Genomic DNA, 20554 nt, shown 5'->3' on the forward strand with positions numbered 1-20554 from the left:
TAGAGTAATCAATATTTATTGGAAAAATCTTAAAAGAACTTAAATTGGAAAAAAACACAATTTTTAGAATTGATAAAGATAAGGTGGTTAGTAAATAAGCAACTACTAAACCTCATTACTATTTACAACAAGTATCACTATATATTCCAATAATTTTATTGAAAGAAGAAAAGAAAGAAAGAAAAAGAGGTCACTCATAATTTTCAATAAAATAAAATGAATGTAATGAGGTAAAAACTACTTACATTTCGATGAAGCCGTGTAAATACATATTATATGGATGTAAAATTTATATTTAGACACTGGTGGAACTGGATAAAACGATAAAATTAAATGATATTCAATATGAAACATTTATAACTATTAAATCATCATCTTACTCAGTAGTTTTAAATGTTGTAATAAAATAATTCTTGTCAATGCTTGTAATTACGTTATATTACATTTAAAAATATTCTTTTATGGACGAAAACTTGCGTTTAAGTTAATATATGTACTACATAATATGCTAATGACTTAAAGAAAAATCATCCTATGAAGCCAAACAGTAACAAAATATTACCACCAATGATATGAATAACGGAACATGTTTAACGAAAACTTTAAATACCATTAAACTATTTAAATATAATAAATAACCATCATATCCTTAAATGGAAATGACAACATTTAGTAAATAAAATTATATAAAATGTCTTAACACTGCTACTATCTTACATTTGTATTAATCTTGTCAGATAACCTGATAAATAAAAATATAAACAAGCTCCAACCATATAATTCTGTCTTATTTTTATTTACTTGTAATATATTTTATTTTATTTATAACTAAAGAAGTAGATCAAATAATACACAATTTAATTAACAAAGTATAGTTTTTAATTAAAACAGTTTATACAAATTTTATAGAATAATATGTTTACATAATATATCATCGTAAAGTAGGTATTTTCAATTCTGGTGTCGTTTGAAGTCGTTCTATATCACTTAATGTGGAAATTCCTTTTTCCTGAAAGTAGAAAATAAAAAAAAAAACATAATATTATTTTATTATTACACGTATTAAAACATTAAGTATTAATTAAGATATACATTAATTTTCTTTTTACATAAAAATTTAAAAATAATAGTATTAAATTTAATGATATCATAAGTAATTAATTTATCGTGAAACAAAATACAGTTATGATTGTTATTTTAAAATTTTCTAAAATATAATTCTAGTTTTAATTTATTTAATTAAAAAAATTAAAAGTGAAACTGGAAGCTGAATAAAAGAAATTGAAGCGAGTCGCTTAACGATAAAACGGCAACCCTCTGAATTGTAGACAGCGTTTCATTGAAACTCAAACTTTTAACACAGGTATTTGAAACTACAATAATATTATCTTAGTTTTATAATCTAAGTATAAAAATTTGAACTTACATGATATTCTTTCCACTTATCATAATTTTGTTTCATATGTGTTACTATTTCTGGCATGTCAATGAATGCTATTTGAAATTAATAAATGTTTTTCATTAGGAAAATATCACAGTTAATGATAACAAAAATGAACTACACGATTTATATACATACCATCCCATGCTTCAATCATATCATTGATGATATAATCAACAAATCCAATTTGAGATTTGGGAATGGAACAAGTATTGCGATCGAACAATGGCATTACAACCGGCATTTTTTGTTTCTTTTCTTCATCAGTCTAAAACAATTGGGTGGATTTTTTATTTTTCCTATGATTATTTATGTTTTTTATTATTTTTCGACTTCAATTTTAATTTTTCGAACCTGATCAAAATACTCTTGGGCTATTCTTTTAGCCCATTCTATACAACATCGTAGAGGACGAGTAGGATTCGACACATCAGCACATTTGATCATCATTATTTTTACTAGCGTCACATTTTCTGGTTGCAATAGCGTTACCATGTCAATTCCGTCAGAGTAGTACTGAAATAATATTCATCGAATACCGAAAATTATTATTATCAAATGAAAGATTATTAAAATAGAAGATTCTATCCAAATAACTAGCAGTTTTTTACAATTAAACGGCTGTAATTCATGTATAACTACACTACAAAAAAAAAAGTTTGGAAAATCCAAAAGTACATGACTCATAATACTCATTTAATTATGAAATATTAATAAAATAAAGAATGTGAAAAAATATATAAAACAGCTAAAATAGCACGATAATACGCAAGCGTCTCTACTGGGATAAATGTACACAATATTATATAGATATACAGTCTTTTGGTTTTTGTTTTATTTTATTAATTGTACATAAACGACACTGAATTACCTAGCCAATCGCATTCGGTGGCCTACAATTCTTTCGAAGAATTACAAAAAAAAAAAAAATTTAACTCAACTAATGCATTTTTTCGCAAGTTACAGTGTTTCCGAAATTTCATACATGACGGACAGGAAAATTTTTTGACTTATTTTGATGTTTTTTTCCGTTTCTATTGCACTAAATCATTTTTTGAAAAGTGTCAAATTAATCTCCATTAAATCATCTTGACGATAGTATGCAAACTATCTTGATTCTGTGAACTAACAAGACTATAATAATAAAAATAGTTACCGATCGGCATTCATTCATTTGAATCTCATTTATTTGAAACTCATCATTTCGAAATGAGGCGAAAAAAGTTTTTCGATCGTAAAGCATTCTCTGATGCTTCGTGGTGCTTCGCATCATGAGTCATGCAATATGATAAACTACGAATTTCTTATTTTAAAAACAATTTATTTACATACAAAAACGAATAATTTCAATTGAAGTAAAATTTTAATTAATTGAGACAAAGTCTTTTGGATGAACTAAATAATTCTCAATTATACAAAACTTTAGATTCAAAAATTATATTTTTATGAAAGGTTTCGTTGTCGCTCAATGCATAAAAAATTCATTTCAATATTCAGAATGATTCAATTTTGATGAAATTTAATTAATTGTATAGGTGTTACCCGTAAAAAAATTTTCTGATAGTCATATATGGCTACATCAGGTTATTTACGAGAATAATAAAAGAATTTTTTAGAAATACGTCGTGTTATACAAAAATTGGTTTAGTAGTTGATTAATATAAAAATCGATGTCAGATAAGCTCTATAGGGGAGTAAAAAAATTATTTTTATTTTATAATTTTTTATATCAAACTTAACTCTTTCGTAAGGAGACGATTTGGCGATCATACGCCCTCTATCGAAGATTTTCAACACTAGCTTTGGTCAAAAAATTGTAAAAGGGCCTATCAAGTCATATTAATTTAACCCTTCAGTACCCACGTTATTCGGCTCACCTTCTTTACTCTCGCCATGAGGAAAAATCTCACATTTAATTAACATACGATCTAAACAATATGTCGGCGGAGCGCTTACCGAAAAGAGCCGATCTACGTCGTAGGGAGCCAAACAGCCCGATTTTTAACAACCTTTTATACTCTCGCCATGAGAAAAAATCTCAGTCTTCAAAAAAAAATTTTTTTTTTTATTTACAATGAAAATAAGTGATTTTTTAAAAAACAGTTTTAAAAAATATGAAATTTTCGAAAGGTAAAAAAAAATTCAAGTGGTCTTTCCATTTGAATTTAAAAAAATAATTAAGTTTGAGACCGAGCGTGAGTAAAATTCTTATAACCTGGGTACTGAAGGGTTTAAATATATCAAAAAAATTATACATAGACCTATCAGGCCAAATTTTTGATAGATAGAATTTCAATTTTCAACCATTCTATAAATAATTTAGTAAAACAAATATATTAAGAAATGAAATATTTTCTCTTACCTCATCACTACCTGTACCACTGCAAATATTGACAAATTTAGCCAAATGTTCAAAATGTTTTGTCATTTCTGTTGCCAAAATCATATCTATAATATTTTGTCTTATGATTTTATAAGTTTCTTTTTCTAAATTCTGGAAAAAAAATCATATCATCTTCCACTACAAATTAAGTTTATACAAACCAATTTCAAAATACCAACTTTAAAAATGTTCACATTGTCATCAGATAGTGTCAGTTTGAATGTCAATGCAGCATGATGAGACTCAAGTACTGATATATCGTTATAAAGTATTGCTAATTTATTATCAGCATTACATAAAAATTGGCTATAAAATAATAAAGTTAAAAACAGTATAAATTTTATTGAATTTGATTATATAACCGACGTACCTTGATTTACCGGGGTGGTCGACATCGTGCGCTGCAGCGGCAATTAAGGCAGCGACCTCATCAAGAGGCTCTAAAACCATTTGAAGTCGTTCTGACTGCATAAATCGTGCCGTTGCTTGTAAGACGTCGGCTGCATGAGTCGAATTATGATAACTATTATCTAAATGATATTTATATTCAATTACACTAAGCCAATTTCGTAAAATTGTCTCATCACAATTCAATTTAGCAGGAACATTGTATCGACACATTAAATTCATTCCCAAATGTACCAGTGGCCTGTAATTGAACAAATCGCCTACCTTAATAAAAGTATTAAAAATAGTAACTAAATTGATATAGAAATTGAATAAACCTTCGTTCAGTCAGTACTTCTAGGCTAAAAATATCAAAATCCCAATCAAGACTGCGATCTAGCAATTTATCAATTTCTCTGGGTCCTTGGAGGTTTTTTGTATGCGTTCGATGGCTTATTGAATTTCCAAGTTTCATAGTTACACTACGCATTGAATCATTCGAAGATCTTCGTCCATCACGAATATAATGAGATGGTTTCTGTCGAATTATCCAATTACTTTTTTTTTGTACTGTATTGATAAGAAATAAATGTTTAAAAAAAGAAAAAAAAATTGAGACTTACTGATAACAGTGCTTCCACTAAATCTGATGCAACTGGATCATTAGTAATTCTAGTATCTTCTTTGAGATATGGTCTGTAAAGTTCTGTTGCTTTAAGAGTTTCAATTGCCTTTCAACATTAAAAATAATTTTTTAATTTAGTAACTACTTCTACATATTTTTTATAAAAATAATAAACATCTTTGATAGAAAAATTGATACCCTATCAATCTGCGTAGCTATTTCAGGATTTGCGGCATTTATTTCAGTCATGGCATTTGTTAAAAGTGTCATCACTTTAGTGATGGGTGATTCTAACGGTAAATTATTTAGTTTTTGTAAACTTGAACGTCGTTGAGCTAAAAAAGAAATAAAAAATAAAATATGGTTTCCTAGATACTGTTATTTATCAGTTATAAGTTATAAGTAAACAGCTACCGGAAAAAGTATGTATAATTCTCAATATTATCGAGAAAATATATTGCGTAAAAAGATAAAGTTTACTATCGATAAGATAATGTGATAAATACTTACTTCCGATATCACTGCCTACTGATTTAAGGTCGTAAGATCCGCGACGAAGTGAATGTAAACTAACACGAGGATTTTGTCCAGTATGTGACATTCCCATATTTTCCAATAAATACATAGTATCATGAATGTAAACGTAATGAGTAGGTTGCCTGATTAAAATAAAATTGAAACCGTAATATAAACATGTTAATATTATTTTTCTATAAACAAAATTAAACTATATGATGACAAAAACTGTAAAAAATACCTACTTTCCCGAAGCGCAGAATGGGATGATTCTACAATTAATTGTGATTGTGTCCTTAAATTTTCTCTTGCAATTCATATTACCTTCAAATTCTCTGCCACGCTGCAGTTGTTGATCCATCAATACAAAATTTTCATGTGTTATTATTTCCGAGAGATTGCTTCCTAAAATTTCATCATATTGGTAGCCCAGTAATTTTTCACTTGCTTTATTAACGAACTAAAACAAAAAGTAATGACCGAAAAGAAATTAATAATAATAATAATTTCAAAATTTCAAAAAATTCAATGCTTAACTCACTCGGACTATATGGTGTTCATCAGTTATATGTACCATATCCTTACACCTATCCATGGCTACATACAGAGCGTGTGCTGCTGCAAGTTGCAGTCTTGGTTGAATTTCACTTACGTAGATCCCGATCAATTGATTGCTAAGCATTATATCATGTGAACATTCCATCATTGCCTTAAAAAACAAATTTATTGTTTATTAATTATTGTTAACATTATTAATTAGATATATGATTTCATACTTACTCTACTATAGCCAATATTTAGGAGATCTAATGTCATAATTTTTTCATTATCAGTCGTTGTGAAAAATCTTCATAAGAGAAAACGAAGAATATAATTTTTTTCATTTATTATATTGAATAAATAAGATATATTAAATATTAGAAATTTATTTATATTAACTTACGATTTTTTAACCAGTGCCAAAATTACACTACTGTGATGATAGTTTGTGGAACGTATAGCTCTTGCAACAAAAGAAATACATGATACGGCTTAATATTTTGCCTTACTATTTTTTTCTATCAAATTATGTTCAAAAAATAATAATAATTAATGTATACTGGCAAATAGTATCGGCTTCGGGTGCTCGATGACCTCGGCGGTCGATTATTATTAATTCGTGGTATCGATTTTGAAATATTTCTACGGCTTGTTCTGCATTTTTGGCTATTGATACGCTCCATCCTAAGTTTCTTGTAACAGTACTCAAAACTTCCAACTGTTGGTCGTCTCGAGGAAATATTAATAAAATCTATTTGGACAAAAAATAAACTTAAACATGGAAAAATATTTTTAGTTGTAAAAAATATTAATTTTTTTTAACCTTTACGACTTGAGATAAAGCTCCTATTGACAAAGCTGATTTGAAATCTTGTGGTCCTTTCTGTAAAAAATAATTTAAATATTTTAATTTGTATTAATTAAGATAACCCTTTAATAAAAATTGAAACACAGGATATAACCGAATATGACAAAGGAGAACTCTCCTCAATATTTTCATGGTTTGTAAATTCTAATTTTTCGCGACGTCGAGTACGAGGATCTTTTTTAAAATATTTAGTATTTGAAGTTATGAAATTCTTCATAAATATTTTTCTAAGATAGGCAAAATTAAATAAAAGACAAAAGACGATCTTTTTATCGATTGATCAATGAAAAAAAAATAAATTATATAAAGAAGTTAAAATAAAAGAAATATAGATAAGTGGAAAAAGTTTAAAAGTTATGAATAAAATATAAACAAAAAGCTTTTCTAGTAAGTTTAAAAAAAAAAAAAAAATTTGTAAACTAATAATTGATTGTTTATAATATTATATAATATTGATATCAATGTCAAATTAAAAAAAATTTTCACGACAATTAAATTACCAACATTTTTTCACTTTTAATTATAATATCTTAAGATTCCAATGAAAAACATAATATCATTAAATTATCATATATTTATAGAAAAAATATAAACAAATTAAAAAGCAAATTATATTAAATCAATCAGTTTCATTTTGTTTAATTAATTTTTTTTAATAATCGCACAAACTACGAAATATTCACAAAAATAAAAAATCTCGAAATTGACTTGAATTCGTTAAAAAAAAATGGTTCTCATTAATTCAATTTAAAAATAAAAGAATGTTATAAAAACTGGTGCGTTGATGTTACTCTAAAATCACTGCATAATATCACAGAAAATTATTTTTTAAAAATAAAAATCCATAAAGAAATATTGAATTAACGTTCAATTTAATTTTTTTAAAACGTAAAGTAAAATTTTTTGACAAATATTGGTCAATTAAAAAAAATAAATTCGATCACTCTATTGCTCAGCTAGTTGCAATTTATACGAATTGTAATATGAAAATATTCGGAAGGCGCATTATTATTATTATTATTATTATTATAAAGTATAACATTCATAAGTATTACTTTTTTGAATAATAACACTTGTTTTAAAAAGCAAAAAAATTAACTAAAAAAAAATTAACAAATAACATAAAAATATTTTTAAATAAAAATTTTATCGAGAAATAATAAATTTCAAGTGACAAACAATGCAATGAAAAAACATGAATTTTTGTCTAATCAATGAAATAAAAATAATGAAAACTAGAATGCTGTTCAATGTATACACACACTTTATGATTATTTTATATCACTTTACGTATTTAAAAAATAAATTTTGTTGTTTAACTACACACGTTATAAACTCGATTCTATCGAGGCAATTAGCAACAATCTTTGAAAATAAAAAAATCAATCGAAATCATACATCTCTAATCAAAGGACCGGGTGGTAGAACCATCACGTGCATTTTATTTGAATTTGAAAATAACTTTCTATTGCTTAATCGTCCACAAAAAATTGAAAAAAATCTCGAAGACCAAGATTCCGGTGGATAATCATTATTAATCACATCATTACTTGTGGAACCCGAAACATACAAAGTTCGATGAGTTAACCGTCTAGTATCAGACATTTTTTGATATTCACTATTAAATTTTCAAAAAAAAAAAAAAAATTATAAATTAACACATAAAGCAGCATTTATTGTATTAGAATAATCCAAAAGCAACTATTGTTTTTCACCACAAATCACATTGTTTAAATCAATCATATATATATGATTAAATAAACCTTCAACTCGAGTAAAATAATTAATTAAATTTTTGAGTTATAACTCATTTGAAGCTAAAAAAAAATTTTAATTATGATTTAACACTACGCAAAGTGTGAGTGATATTTATCTCGACTGTCAACCATATGATCATCAAAGTTAAAATAATACTGATTGAGATAATTTAAAAGCTAGTATATTCTCACACCTGAGAAACTATTAATGATAAGAAAATTTTACGTTTCAATATCTTAAAAAAAAAAAATAATGCACTGTTGAAGGCTAACTCAGCTAATATCAAGTCTTAAGAATGACACTCAACGCTTAAGAAGTAAAGTATGTCCTACTTGTATCTGTCTATCTCACCTGTCAATCAATAAAAGTATACGACTCGCGTTATATTATTGTAGGATTGAAGTGGATTGACCGAGGGTGCGGAATAAACTGACAGCTATATAATAAAGTGCGCAAGCGCTTAATCATACCAGTTAAGCTTGTTGTAGAACAAAACTTTCTTCCTTTCTTTCCAGACAATCATCTTTAATAAATGAGATTATTCATACCCTCAGAAATTATTAGTTGCGCAATAAAAATTATATTAAGACACGAACAACCCTTTTCATGTTACTATCTTTGTTAATCAATTATCCCTACTCAAATACTTATGACCTGACATGCATAAACTCTTACGCTGAAAATAATCCATGAACTCGACATCAATTGCAGACAAAGAGTTCAAGTTATCTTTAGAAGGTTAACAAACTCCACGTCACTTGTTAAAGAGAGGGTTGTCGCGACAGTTGCATTAATATTTAAAAATAACGTCGGTTATCAACCCTTGCTATATACTTCATGCACTATTATTACAACTAACTCGATTTGCAAACTCTAAGAACAATTTTCTAACAATTGTTACTATATTTTACATAAAACTTTGCAACAAAGTTTATATCTATACAAAGTCTATTATTCATTTATGATACCAAATTTATATTCAAATTTGCCGTGGTAGGAAAAATATGCGCAATTGAGTGTGCAGTTCACTTACTAACAAACCACCGACACGATCACTTGATTTTCTGCAAATCTGTCATTTCAGTGGGTTCACACTTTAAATGTTGACAAAATATTTGGTATACCATAAGCTTATATATTTTATGTACATACTACAACTACGTAGAGAGATATTGAATTAATACTGCTACAAATTATTATCTTGTTATCAAATATAAACGAACTTATTGGAATTAAATGAACTTATCGTTGACTTATCATTTTCATTTGATAAGGAAAAAATAAAAAATCTACTTTATATGGAAATAGTATATTATAATGGTAAAAAATGGGTCAGTATTAATATTTTTTAAAAATAATTTAGTATTTGTATTTTGTTTTTTCAGTTGATTTTTATTACTACATATTTGAGAATTTTCAGGTGGTGAAAAATTATTATGGAAATAAATATTTATTAATGATTATCGAAATAATCTTTTTTTAAATTGATGAAAACTCATTAAAATTAAAAAAAAATGCTTACGGGTATTGTATATTCTACGTCATCTTCATCTGGAAGTGAAGGTTCAAAATTTGATTTTTCAATCCAATCGACTTCTTGAGTTTGGTCCAAACTTTCAAGGTCTCCTAGAAAGATATTTAAATATTTTTAAAACTGAATACAAATTCAAGGTTTTTAGTATTCATTATAAATCATCAACTTGATTAAAATAATTCACAAGAAAAAGATACACAGTAAAAAATTTTGTGTCATTGCGTTAAAAAATTTCGTGTTAAAATTTTTATATTAAATAATTAACATTTTTTTTTTGTTGATTTAACAGAATCAATGTTAAATTTACACATAAAAGTGTTAAATATTTAACACAAAAATTTTTAACACTAAGTTTTTGACGCAATGACGCAAAATTTTTTACTGTGTACTGTTAATTTATCATAACTATTCTTAACTGAAGAAAAAATTTAGGAAAAATGATATTATCTTGGACAAAGTTTTTGAAAATTTTTCTTGCCTTGAAAAAGTTTTTGCTTCCTCCAAGATAATGTTGGTCTTTCTTTAAACATTTTATCGGTTCAAGTAAGCTTTATTTCCTCTATAAATACTTTAAAAATTATAAATGAGTTCGGAGTGAATGATCACTCCCCCCACTCGAATTACCGGAGTGAAGAAATAAATTACTTCGCATATGAAGTAAATCGGGAGATTATTTTTCAGCGGAGTTAATGAATTTTAATCCGAGAAAAAATCCGAGTACGAAGATTTTAGATTAAAGTCTAATTCTAATTTCTATTAGCTGAAACAAATTTCATATACCAAATTACTAACAAGTACTTCAAACAATTTATTCGAGGTTCAAGATAGTAAATATTAATTATATTTCTCCAAAAAATTGGGCTTTTTTCACTCACGGAAAAATATATATGAAAACAATAAATTTTTTTCTTATATGATATAATCATAAATGTTTACCTAAAAGTCTTACATCTTTTCTTGAGAAATTAATTATATTGAAATACTTGAAAGAATCGAATTTTTCGATTTCTCTTGAAATGAAACAATATAACTTTTCTGATTCAACCTGTAAACTTCTCATGAGTGGAATCAATGATATTCTAAATGATTTATTTTAGAAGAGTTGTTTTATGAATTTCTGAATAAATGATTATTCTAAAAAAAATTATAAGAAACCGTTTACTGTATTCAAGGTAAAAAATTGTAAGAAAAATTACAATTAAAACGTCGTAATCCCGGACCAGACTTTCAATAGGTCACTTTGATGATTTTACATTTAAAATTTTACGATGTTACATCGAGAAGAATAATATACTGACTACCATACACGGAAAGATTAGAACCCGACTGGTTCGTGTTTTGCACCAGACTCAGTCATGTGCGGCGCCAGAGTGGTTATTATGGACGGATTCTGGTGCAGCACCCGACTGAGTCTGGTGCAGAACACGAGTGAGTCGTGTACGCACACGACTCTTTCTGGTGCATACACGACTCATTCTGGTGCGCACACGACTCAATCTGGTGTAAACTAATTTTTCTTCCATTTTTTCTTGCACACGACTGAGTCTGGTGCAGAACACGAACCAGTCGGGTTCTAATCTTTCCGTGTACTGGATTATACTCCGTAACATCTGAGGTAAGAAAAATTTCAAAAAGTATTTGAAATTTTACACCTCTCCCCTACTATTTGGATTATATTCCATGAAATTTCTGATGTTACTCAGAATAATCCAGATAGTACTCAGTACAATCCAGATTGTATTGAGTACTATCTGCATTTTTTTACTTCAGGTGTTAAGGAGTATAATCCAGAATGGTAACCAGTACAATCTTGTTCTTTACGTGTAGATACAATGTTTTATGAAATGCTGGGGTTAACATTCGTTTAATGACTCACTGACCCCAATTCTATTATTTATACAAAAATTTTTTGTGCTGTTAAAGTTTGATATAAATAATGAAAAAATATAGTAAACAATTTAAAAATTCGATAGGACCGATCTATATACTATAATAATAATAATAATAATAATAATAATAATAATAATAATAATAATATAAAATAAGCAATTTTTTTTTCCAAAGAAGATTTCTATATATAGTCGAAGAGAGATAAAAAGATGGCAGGAATATTAGAAACTTGGATTTTTTTATTTTTTTTTGCAAGATTGATAGAATTGATATTTAGCAATAATGGACATTTTACTGTGTAAACATTCACACAAACTAAGTTTTACTAAAACTTATTCTTAAGAGTTAGATTAGGTTTTAAAAAATTATAAAATATTATTCTTTTGAATGATTATGTATAGTAATTAATTATGATGGTAACCTTAGCAGATTGAATGCAATCGATATTTTGCAATTTTTAGCATTTTTTTACTTGGTTTAAATACCGTCCAAATCTGCACAGTAAAAAAATTTTCGTAAAATTTAACATAAAATTTTGTGTAGATGTTTTTTTTACATAAAATTTATGTTAATTCTACACAAACGGTTTGTATTGATCAATCCATCCATTTTTTAACACACTCAAGTGTTAATTCAAAGTAAAACTACACTTTTTTAATGTTACTGGCCAACCAACACAAAATTTATGTTAAAGAATTCTTCATATATAGTCACGTATGCCACACAAGATAGACATGTAAATGTGATAGCCTCAACGTCGTTTTAATTTGGTGGATTTTGATTTGTGTCATTACGTAAAATACTTAAATGCAGCTAATAAATATACAATTGTAGTGTATAGCAATTAAAAACTAAGTAAATAAAGGGTAATTTATATTAAAACATCCGATAACAGAATTGTAACCTTAAAGTTCATTACAAGGTTAATGTCCTTTCTAGTGTGAATCTAGAAGACAGAATAAATTTTAACCCTTCGTTGGTCGCGCTATAAGCGAATCGCCGCCTAACAACTACTCAACCTATAGAGACTCGTTATAGTGCGAGCGAGAAACTAAAAAAGACACGACCAACGAAGGGTTAAATTATGAGGAAATAAATAAAATAAGAAAAATTATAAATTTTATGATTATGAATCTAGCAGACAGTTGATTTTTTTTGACAAATTATTTACAAGTTAAAAAATACTTAAAAAAAATTACACGAATAATTCTTCAAATTTTCTACAAGTGAAATTTTTTTTTTTTAATATTTTTTTCATTAAAAAAAATTGTAAAAATTTTCAGATGTCGGCTAACTTAATTTTCATTTATTTTTTTGAATTAGACAAAAAAATAATTGAAATTAATAAATTATTAGAAAATAAACTTACAGTTTTTTAATTTTCTACATGTGCATTTTCCTTTAATTTATTATTTTCAATTGCTCGTGTATTTTTTAATCACAAAATATATATATATTTAAATTATTAGTAAAACTCACATATTTGACAGCTGATCTGAGTAACACAAAGAAAAAGTTACAATCAACACTTTATTTGTGTTATGGATAACATTTAAGTGTGTAGAAATCCGAGAATCAGCCAATGAAAGTTTTAACATATTTTTGTGTTACTTTTAACACAGAATTATGTTGATTTCATCAATACAAACAGTATGTGTAGAATTAACATAAATTTTGTGTAAAAAAATCATCTACACAAAATTTTATGTTAAATTTTACGAAAATTTTTTTACTGTGTGGTATAATTTAGGAATTTTCCCAATTAACCTGTATTGTACAGGTAATATGCAAAAGAATTAGTGAAAATATTCTGGGAGTGTAGATGATATTTAAAAAATTTTCGTATATTTTGACAAATACAAATAATTATTTATTATCCGCAAAATATACAGGTTCTGCAAGTCAATTTTTCTTTACTAATAAATGAAGAAATGTTTTTTTTTTTTTTTTTTTAAATGCCTAACTGAAAAAAACTACCAACCTATTATCCTTAAAATCTTAAAAGATGCAACAGATTCAGCGTGTTTCCAGAAAGTTTTTAGTACATGAAACATGCTCAATTGCTCATTAAAATTGAAAATCAAATCCAATGATTTATTTCTTACTTCCTTAAATTGACTTTTTTTTTCAATAATCTTTAATTAAATTTGATTAATTGAGCATTTTAAAACTTAATGTGAAATATTAAGCTATATAACTAATTTTATATTTTTCAAGTTCGATACAATGCTAATTACGATTATTGGTATGCCAATATACAAAACTGTAAATCAGTTTTATTTTTTTAAATCAACTTTTTAGCGACTCCGATAACATAGCTAGCCTTTGTTCTCGCAAATTAAAAATTGTAAATATTTACATAAAGCCTTAAAATGATAAATATCGACGTTCTAATTAACGAATTGTCTAACTCAATTTAGAGAATCTTCTATTTGTACGAAAAAAACAATTAGTTAAAAATTTATTGTTACTTTAAAAAACCATTTAATATCATTCATATCTAATAGAGATATAATATTTAGGTTTAAATCATTCAAATAATTTATAATTGGATTATTGATACATCAAAATGTTAAAAAAATACCCTCTAAAAAATAAGGAGTTAGACAAATTGCTAATTAGACCGTCGATATTAAACTTTATTTTCGTTTGAAATAATTTATTTTAGAGTAGGAATTACAAAATATGTCGTCTTCTTATCAATAACAACTGAACTGGTAACTGCATCTCTATGACGAATAAATAAGAATATAAAGTTTAATAATAATAAAATATAAATATAAATAAAAAATAAAACAGAACTAAACGCCATGACAACATAAATAAATAAATAAATGATTAATAAGAATAAAATAATGTAGATGGTACTTAAGTGCTAAATTTGAATTAGTCACTTAACATGAAAACATAATTTCGAATAAATGCTGATATAAAGAGAAAAAATTATTTTACAACAATTCATAAACAAATTTTGATTGAAGCCCAGAAAAGCAAACGATTGACAGCTAATAGAGTATGAAAACAAAAAATTTTCAGTAGTGAGAAATTGTTGATTCAGGGTTGATTTCCACAAAACAAATTTTCTCCGGATGTTGACCTTCTGAAGGTCTTAAGCAGTGTTTCTCCAAATTTTAGGGCAGACGTTTTTCTGTATATATATGTCTATGTGTTCCTGCGTATAGAATGAGCTGAATAATTTTCTGTATTTCTAAAAATCAAAAATGTTCATTGAGAAGGAACTTTCTGACCTACGTCAACAATTTATAAAATTTCCTATTAATTATTTGAATAACAATGAACAAATTTCATGTACAAATAAATTCAAATATAGATTTCAATAATTTTATGTACTTTTATTAAGCTCAGATAAATTCATAAATAACCGCGTAAAATACCGTGATAGGTGCTAAATTCATGAAAACTAAAATACGCATATTATAGTTCGTTTTATTTTTAACTTCCCGCTAAGAAAATCTCAGATTTTCAAAAATCGGGAAGTTCTTGGTTTTACCCCGTTTTACAAAAATCGAGTTTTCATCAGATCTCGAATCGACGTTTGAGAGTCACAGGAAACTTTTCCCTGACTATCCCCGCGAGGGTGTCACTATGTCTGTATGTGTGTGTGCGTGCGTGTGTGTGTGTGTGTGTGTAAGTATGTAAACCTCTCATAACTTTTGAATGGCTCGACCGATTCGATCGCGGTTGGAGCTATTCGAAAGGGCTTGTCCAAACTTAGATTTTGGATACAATTTGGATCGATTCACACCGATAGATTTCGAAAAATCTAAAAAAAAATTTGTTCAAGTGGTTTTTTTGGAATAACTTTCGAACGGCTTTATCGACAAACTCCAAAAACTAATCAGCTCTTAACCTTGAAAAACTACGTCGATCGCCACTAATCCGGTCAAAATCGGTTAATTCGTTCGAGAGATATCGTGCAGGAAAGAAAACCCAAAAAAATGTTTTTTCGGAATTACTCTGAATTTTCCAGTTTGATCAATTCAAACTTAAAGATTTTCCATAATGCTTAAAAAACTGCGTCAAATTCCGCCAACCGCATGAAAATTGGTTCATTCATTCAAAAGTTATTGCGGTTTGAAAACTCAAAAAATAGTGTTTTATCAACCTTCTATCAAACTTTTGAGCTTGAAGAGCTCAAAAACATAAAAAAGTTATCTTTTTGAGGTCGGAGAGCTTAAAACAACATATAACTTGTATTTTTGAGCTCGGAGAGCTCAAAAACGTCGTGAATGCAATTTTAAGCGCCCAGGTATGGAATTAGCGGGAAGTTGCAGGGATGGCCTTCAGGGTCAACCGTTTTCCTAACTTTTTTTTTACGTCTACTGATTTGGAATTGAGTGATAATATCTACACTGTCAAAAATTTTCGTGGTGAATGCGAATGATTTTTGGGAATGAATCATCTAATTTACACCCTCCAGAATTTAAATTTCCTCTCGACTTTTTAAGGTATAGGAGCTCAAATAATTTAAAGATTTGTGCAGTTTTAGGGATATCATACAGAGTCTACTAATTTTTAACTTCCCGCTAAGAAAATTTAAAATTTTCAAAAGTTGAGCAGTTATTGGTTTTACCACGTTTTACGGAAATCGAGTTTTCATCAGATCTCGACGTTTTGAGGTCCTAGAAATAAAAGCTTCCCTGACTATTCCCGCGGTGATGTCATCGTGTCTGTCTGTATGTATGTGTGCATGTACGTAAATGTCTCATAACTTTCGAACGGCTGATTCGATTCGATCGAAATAGACGGCGTTCTAAAGAGGTCCGTTGCTCTTATATTTCTGATACTAGTTCTAAGAATTCGAGTCGACAAATTTTGAGAAATCTCAAAAATTAAATTTCCAAAAATTCGTTTTCTTGAAATATCTTCTGAACAGCTTAACCGATCGATTCTTAAAACTAATCAGCTCTTAACCTTATGAAACCACGTCGATCGCTACTGGCCCGGTCAAAATCGGTTGATTTGTTCGTGAGACATCGTTGTCGAAAAAAATTGAAAAAAATGTTTTTTGTCAAAATTTTTATGAAATTTTCAGTCTGACCAGTTCGCGCTCTAAGATTCATCAAAAAACTCAAAAAACTGCGTTGAATGCCGTAAACTGCGAGAAAATCGGTCGATTCATTCAAAAGTTATTGTGGTTTCAAAATTTAAAAAATAGTGTTCTATGAAACCTTTATCAGACTTTTGAGCTCGAAGAGCTTAAAAGCATAGAACAGCTATCTTTTTGAGCTCGGAGAGCTTAAAATAACAAAAAAATTATATTTTTGAGTTTGAAGAGCTCTAAAACAAATTAAGTGGAATGTTGAGCGCTTAGGTATGGAATTAGCGGGAAGTTGCTGGGATGGCCTTTAGGGTTAACCGTTTTCCTAATTTTTAGGTGTTGGTTTTTGTCATATTTTTATTTAAAGAGCAACTGTTGATTTTAATACTTAATCGTATATTATTTTACGCAATAGCTACGCTTTTGCGAAAGAAAAAAAAAAAGATAATGTAGAACGTGTACAAGAATTACGTCACACATTACTCTTTGGGCAAAACACCAATGGGGACTTATATGTGATTATATATCTGGAGTTTATTGCCTCGGGCAGAACTTTCTTGTCACAACAAACCAAGGTCAAAATGAAAAAATAGTATAAAAAAACTTACTCCTTTATTGTTAGCACTTCGAAAGTTCGAAGCAAAATAAACTTAATAAACTTTCCGGATTGAATCAGCTGATTAGTCTTCCATGTAATTGAATATTTTTGTTGAACTGTACCAACACTGAATACGCATTGAGTGAAGATTGGCATTGTTATTTTTATAGATTTTATTCTAATGTCATGTGTTATCAATAAACTAACAAAAAAATAATTTATTACTGAAGTAAAAATGCTGAATTTTAATTAATTTACGTTGATTTTGAATTAAAATACAATTACAAAAAGTTGGCTTGAAAATTTGGAATTCACATAAGAAATAAAAATCACCGACAACATTTTAACTTTATAATAATATTTATTGTACAAACATACCATTAGTGATAAGTCCTTGAATTTGATCTTCATTCTTCGTCGACAGATGATAATAATTGTCATATGGATCCATACAGTATCAAGATCATTTAATAAAAATTTATTTAATCACAGCAATACTAATAACATGAAATTTGTCACAGCATCGTTATTTTTAAATTCTCCGTATTTATTTCACAATTCTAAAATAAAAAACCAATAAAACTTTTACATTGATCCAGAAATAGCATTTTTAAGTATCTAATTGAAAAACAATATATACGCTGATGTAGGAAATATAAATATATGCAATTTTCATAAAATTTACTTAATAGATGAAATATTCATAATCAAATAAAATTTTAAGTTCTTACAAATTAAATTTTGATAAATATTCAAAAGTCAGGTTCAATGTTTTCAAAAGTCTTAAAGAATTTTTTTTCTTGAGCACTGGGCAAAAATTTTTTTTATTTATATCTATTTACTTAATTTATCTCGACAGTAAATTTTTAAATTACTTTTAGACTACTACTGAATCTACTGATACCTACTAAATAATTATAGTTAAATTTCATACTTTTATCGAAAAAATTATTTTACAAAATTCGAATAAATATAAACAAAGATAAAAGTTCAGAAATTTTTGTTCAAATTATGGGTAATGATAGTACGAAAATACCTTAATATTTTCAATAAATTTGTATTTAATAAAATTCAAATGTAATTTTTACTTTACTGTATACTGATAATTTTTCTGTAAAATCAGAATATTTGGTACTTCATAAAATAAAAATGGTTAAAAAAAAATGCACAATCTCTATATAAGTAAAAAAATTATTAAATCGTGGAATTTGTTTCAAATTATCGTAACCTGTCACTCTCATCTTACTTCATACATTTTTTCAATTACTTACAACTTTAAAAAAACTAATAACTATATTTTCACGTTATTTTAAGTATTAATAGAATTTCAATAAGCAAATATTTGTTAACTCAATTAATTGTTAATTATATCAAAACTTTTAAGTCAGGGTAATCTGAGAACACAACAGCGAATTTTAAACAGCGGATATCCGAATTCGAACTATCGTTAGCGCGGTTGTGTATGAACTGGCAAGTCTGAAGAATGGGCGAAAATATTCACCAACGAGTGAGTGAATGTCATTCCAAGAGTCTTGACAGATGAAAGTGTAATAATTAACTTCTGTAATGAGAACGAATTTACCTCAGAATTTTTATTTCTTCTCTATTAAAATTTATTATGTAATATTTACATTTTTGAAATTAAAAATGCTATTTAAACATGAAAAACATATTTAGAATATTTATTCTTTTTTTTGTATTTATTTAAAAATATTTTTGCATAACTTAATTGGTAGCTTGATAATTGGTAGTCCATCTAATTATTTACTTTCCAATTTTTACTTTCACATTTTTGTTAACTTCAAGTGCTAAAATTATTTTCACAAAACTTGTTTAAAAATTTGTTATGTAATGTAATAACTGTTTACCAAAATTAGCATTCAAAGTATATTAATTATTGCATTGAATCTTGTGGCATTTTTGTCTTTTCATTTTTTTCTGTACGTAGTTTATAATTTTCATCTCAATTGCATTCTATAATTTAATTTGACAATTTTTGTCACTCATATTGAATGAGTCTTAGTACATGGTTAGGTTTATCGTTTGATTTACTCTGATATAAATAATATATAATATATGAGTAACCCTTTTAACTCAAATCAAAAATGAAATTAGCTAAAAATGGAGTATTGGAGATTTTTTTTAAGGGGTTACATGGGTCACGGTGTCAAAAAATCGATTTTTTTTTTATTCTCTTATTAAATTCTACAATATCTCTAGAATATTGTCCTAACATTTCAAATCGATCCGAATAATAGTTTCGGAGGTAGAGTTTTAAAAAGTTGCGCGCTCAAGGCGCTGTTGTATTGTCAGTCAAAACTTTAAACGCATTTTTCTCAAAACTATGTTTTCAAGATTTCTCGAGAACTATACTCAACCGATCTTGATGAAATTTCAGACAGGTATTCGAGATATAATTTACAAGGTCTGGGACGAAGGATTTTTTTTTTTTTCAATTGCAACTATTTAAAAAAAAGAAATGCCGCGAAATTTTAGCCAAATTTTTCATTTTTTTTTTTGTAAAAACCTCTGTCAAAAATCCAATTTTCATTTTTTTTTCCCTTCGTCCAAGTCTTAGTTTTTTGAAGTCTTAACTAAAGCACATATTATTTTTTTTCACTTCAAATGATCCTGCTAGGAGTTCTGCTGTCAACGCGGACGCATCTTTTTTCCGAGGGCTCGCCGGAAATGATGTCACAATGGCAGAATTTTTATATTTTTTTTTTTTAATTTCAGTAATCCTTTGTAAAACATGTATCTTTAAGACAGTAAAAAGTTTGAATAAAATATTTTATTTTTTATATTTAAAAGAAATTTTTGAAAATACGCCATTTTTTCCTGGAGGAAACCCATGTAACCCCTTAAACTTTGAAATTTTTTTAAACCTTTTTAAAGCTTTTAAGGCTCTTTTAATAACAGTAAATGTAAAGTATTTTGTTAATCAATTTGAAA

General features: G+C 27.3%; 1 protein-coding gene across 3 annotated transcripts; it reads right to left on the reverse strand.

Moving 5' to 3' along the window:
* Positions 1-856: 856 nt before the first annotated feature.
* Positions 857-18218, reverse strand: LOC123259628 (high affinity cAMP-specific and IBMX-insensitive 3',5'-cyclic phosphodiesterase 8). Of its 3 annotated transcripts, none has more exons than XM_044720236.1 (19): positions 17981-18218; positions 10041-10144; positions 6716-6775; positions 6453-6643; positions 6296-6355; positions 6133-6199; positions 5894-6061; positions 5598-5812; positions 5347-5495; positions 5035-5171; positions 4835-4942; positions 4550-4749; positions 4195-4473; positions 4004-4130; positions 3804-3935; positions 1796-1957; positions 1580-1709; positions 1427-1494; positions 857-1009 (listed from the first exon to the last, which is right to left on the reverse strand). In XM_044720236.1, exons 1-19 carry the CDS (start codon positions 18051-18053, stop codon positions 932-934), a joined length of 2508 nt encoding a protein of 835 aa, XP_044576171.1. In that variant the 5' UTR covers positions 18054-18218; the 3' UTR covers positions 857-931. The 3 variants fall into 3 exon arrangements, with proteins under 3 accessions (XP_044576171.1, XP_044576172.1, XP_044576170.1); XM_044720237.1 differs by lacking the exon at positions 17981-18218 and adding an exon at positions 10531-10657; XM_044720235.1 differs by lacking the exons at positions 10041-10144; positions 17981-18218 and adding an exon at positions 8159-8410.
* Positions 18219-20554: the final 2336 nt, after the last annotated feature.

This window comes from Cotesia glomerata, linkage group LG2, assembly GCF_020080835.1.
Source record: "Cotesia glomerata isolate CgM1 linkage group LG2, MPM_Cglom_v2.3, whole genome shotgun sequence".
Classification (NCBI taxonomy): domain Eukaryota; kingdom Metazoa; phylum Arthropoda; class Insecta; order Hymenoptera; family Braconidae; genus Cotesia; species Cotesia glomerata.

Coding starts and splice junctions, on each gene's coding strand:
- LOC123259628 (XM_044720235.1), bottom strand. CDS start 8,365: ATGTCTGATACTAGACGGTTAACTCATCGAACTTTGTATGTTTCGGGT. Junction 5,496..5,597: donor CCATTCTGCGCTTCGGGAAA/GTAGGTATTTTT, acceptor TATTTTAATCAG/GCAACCTACTCATTACGTTT. Junction 1,710..1,795: donor CCCAAGAGTATTTTGATCAG/GTTCGAAAAATT, acceptor CAATTGTTTTAG/ACTGATGAAGAAAAGAAACA.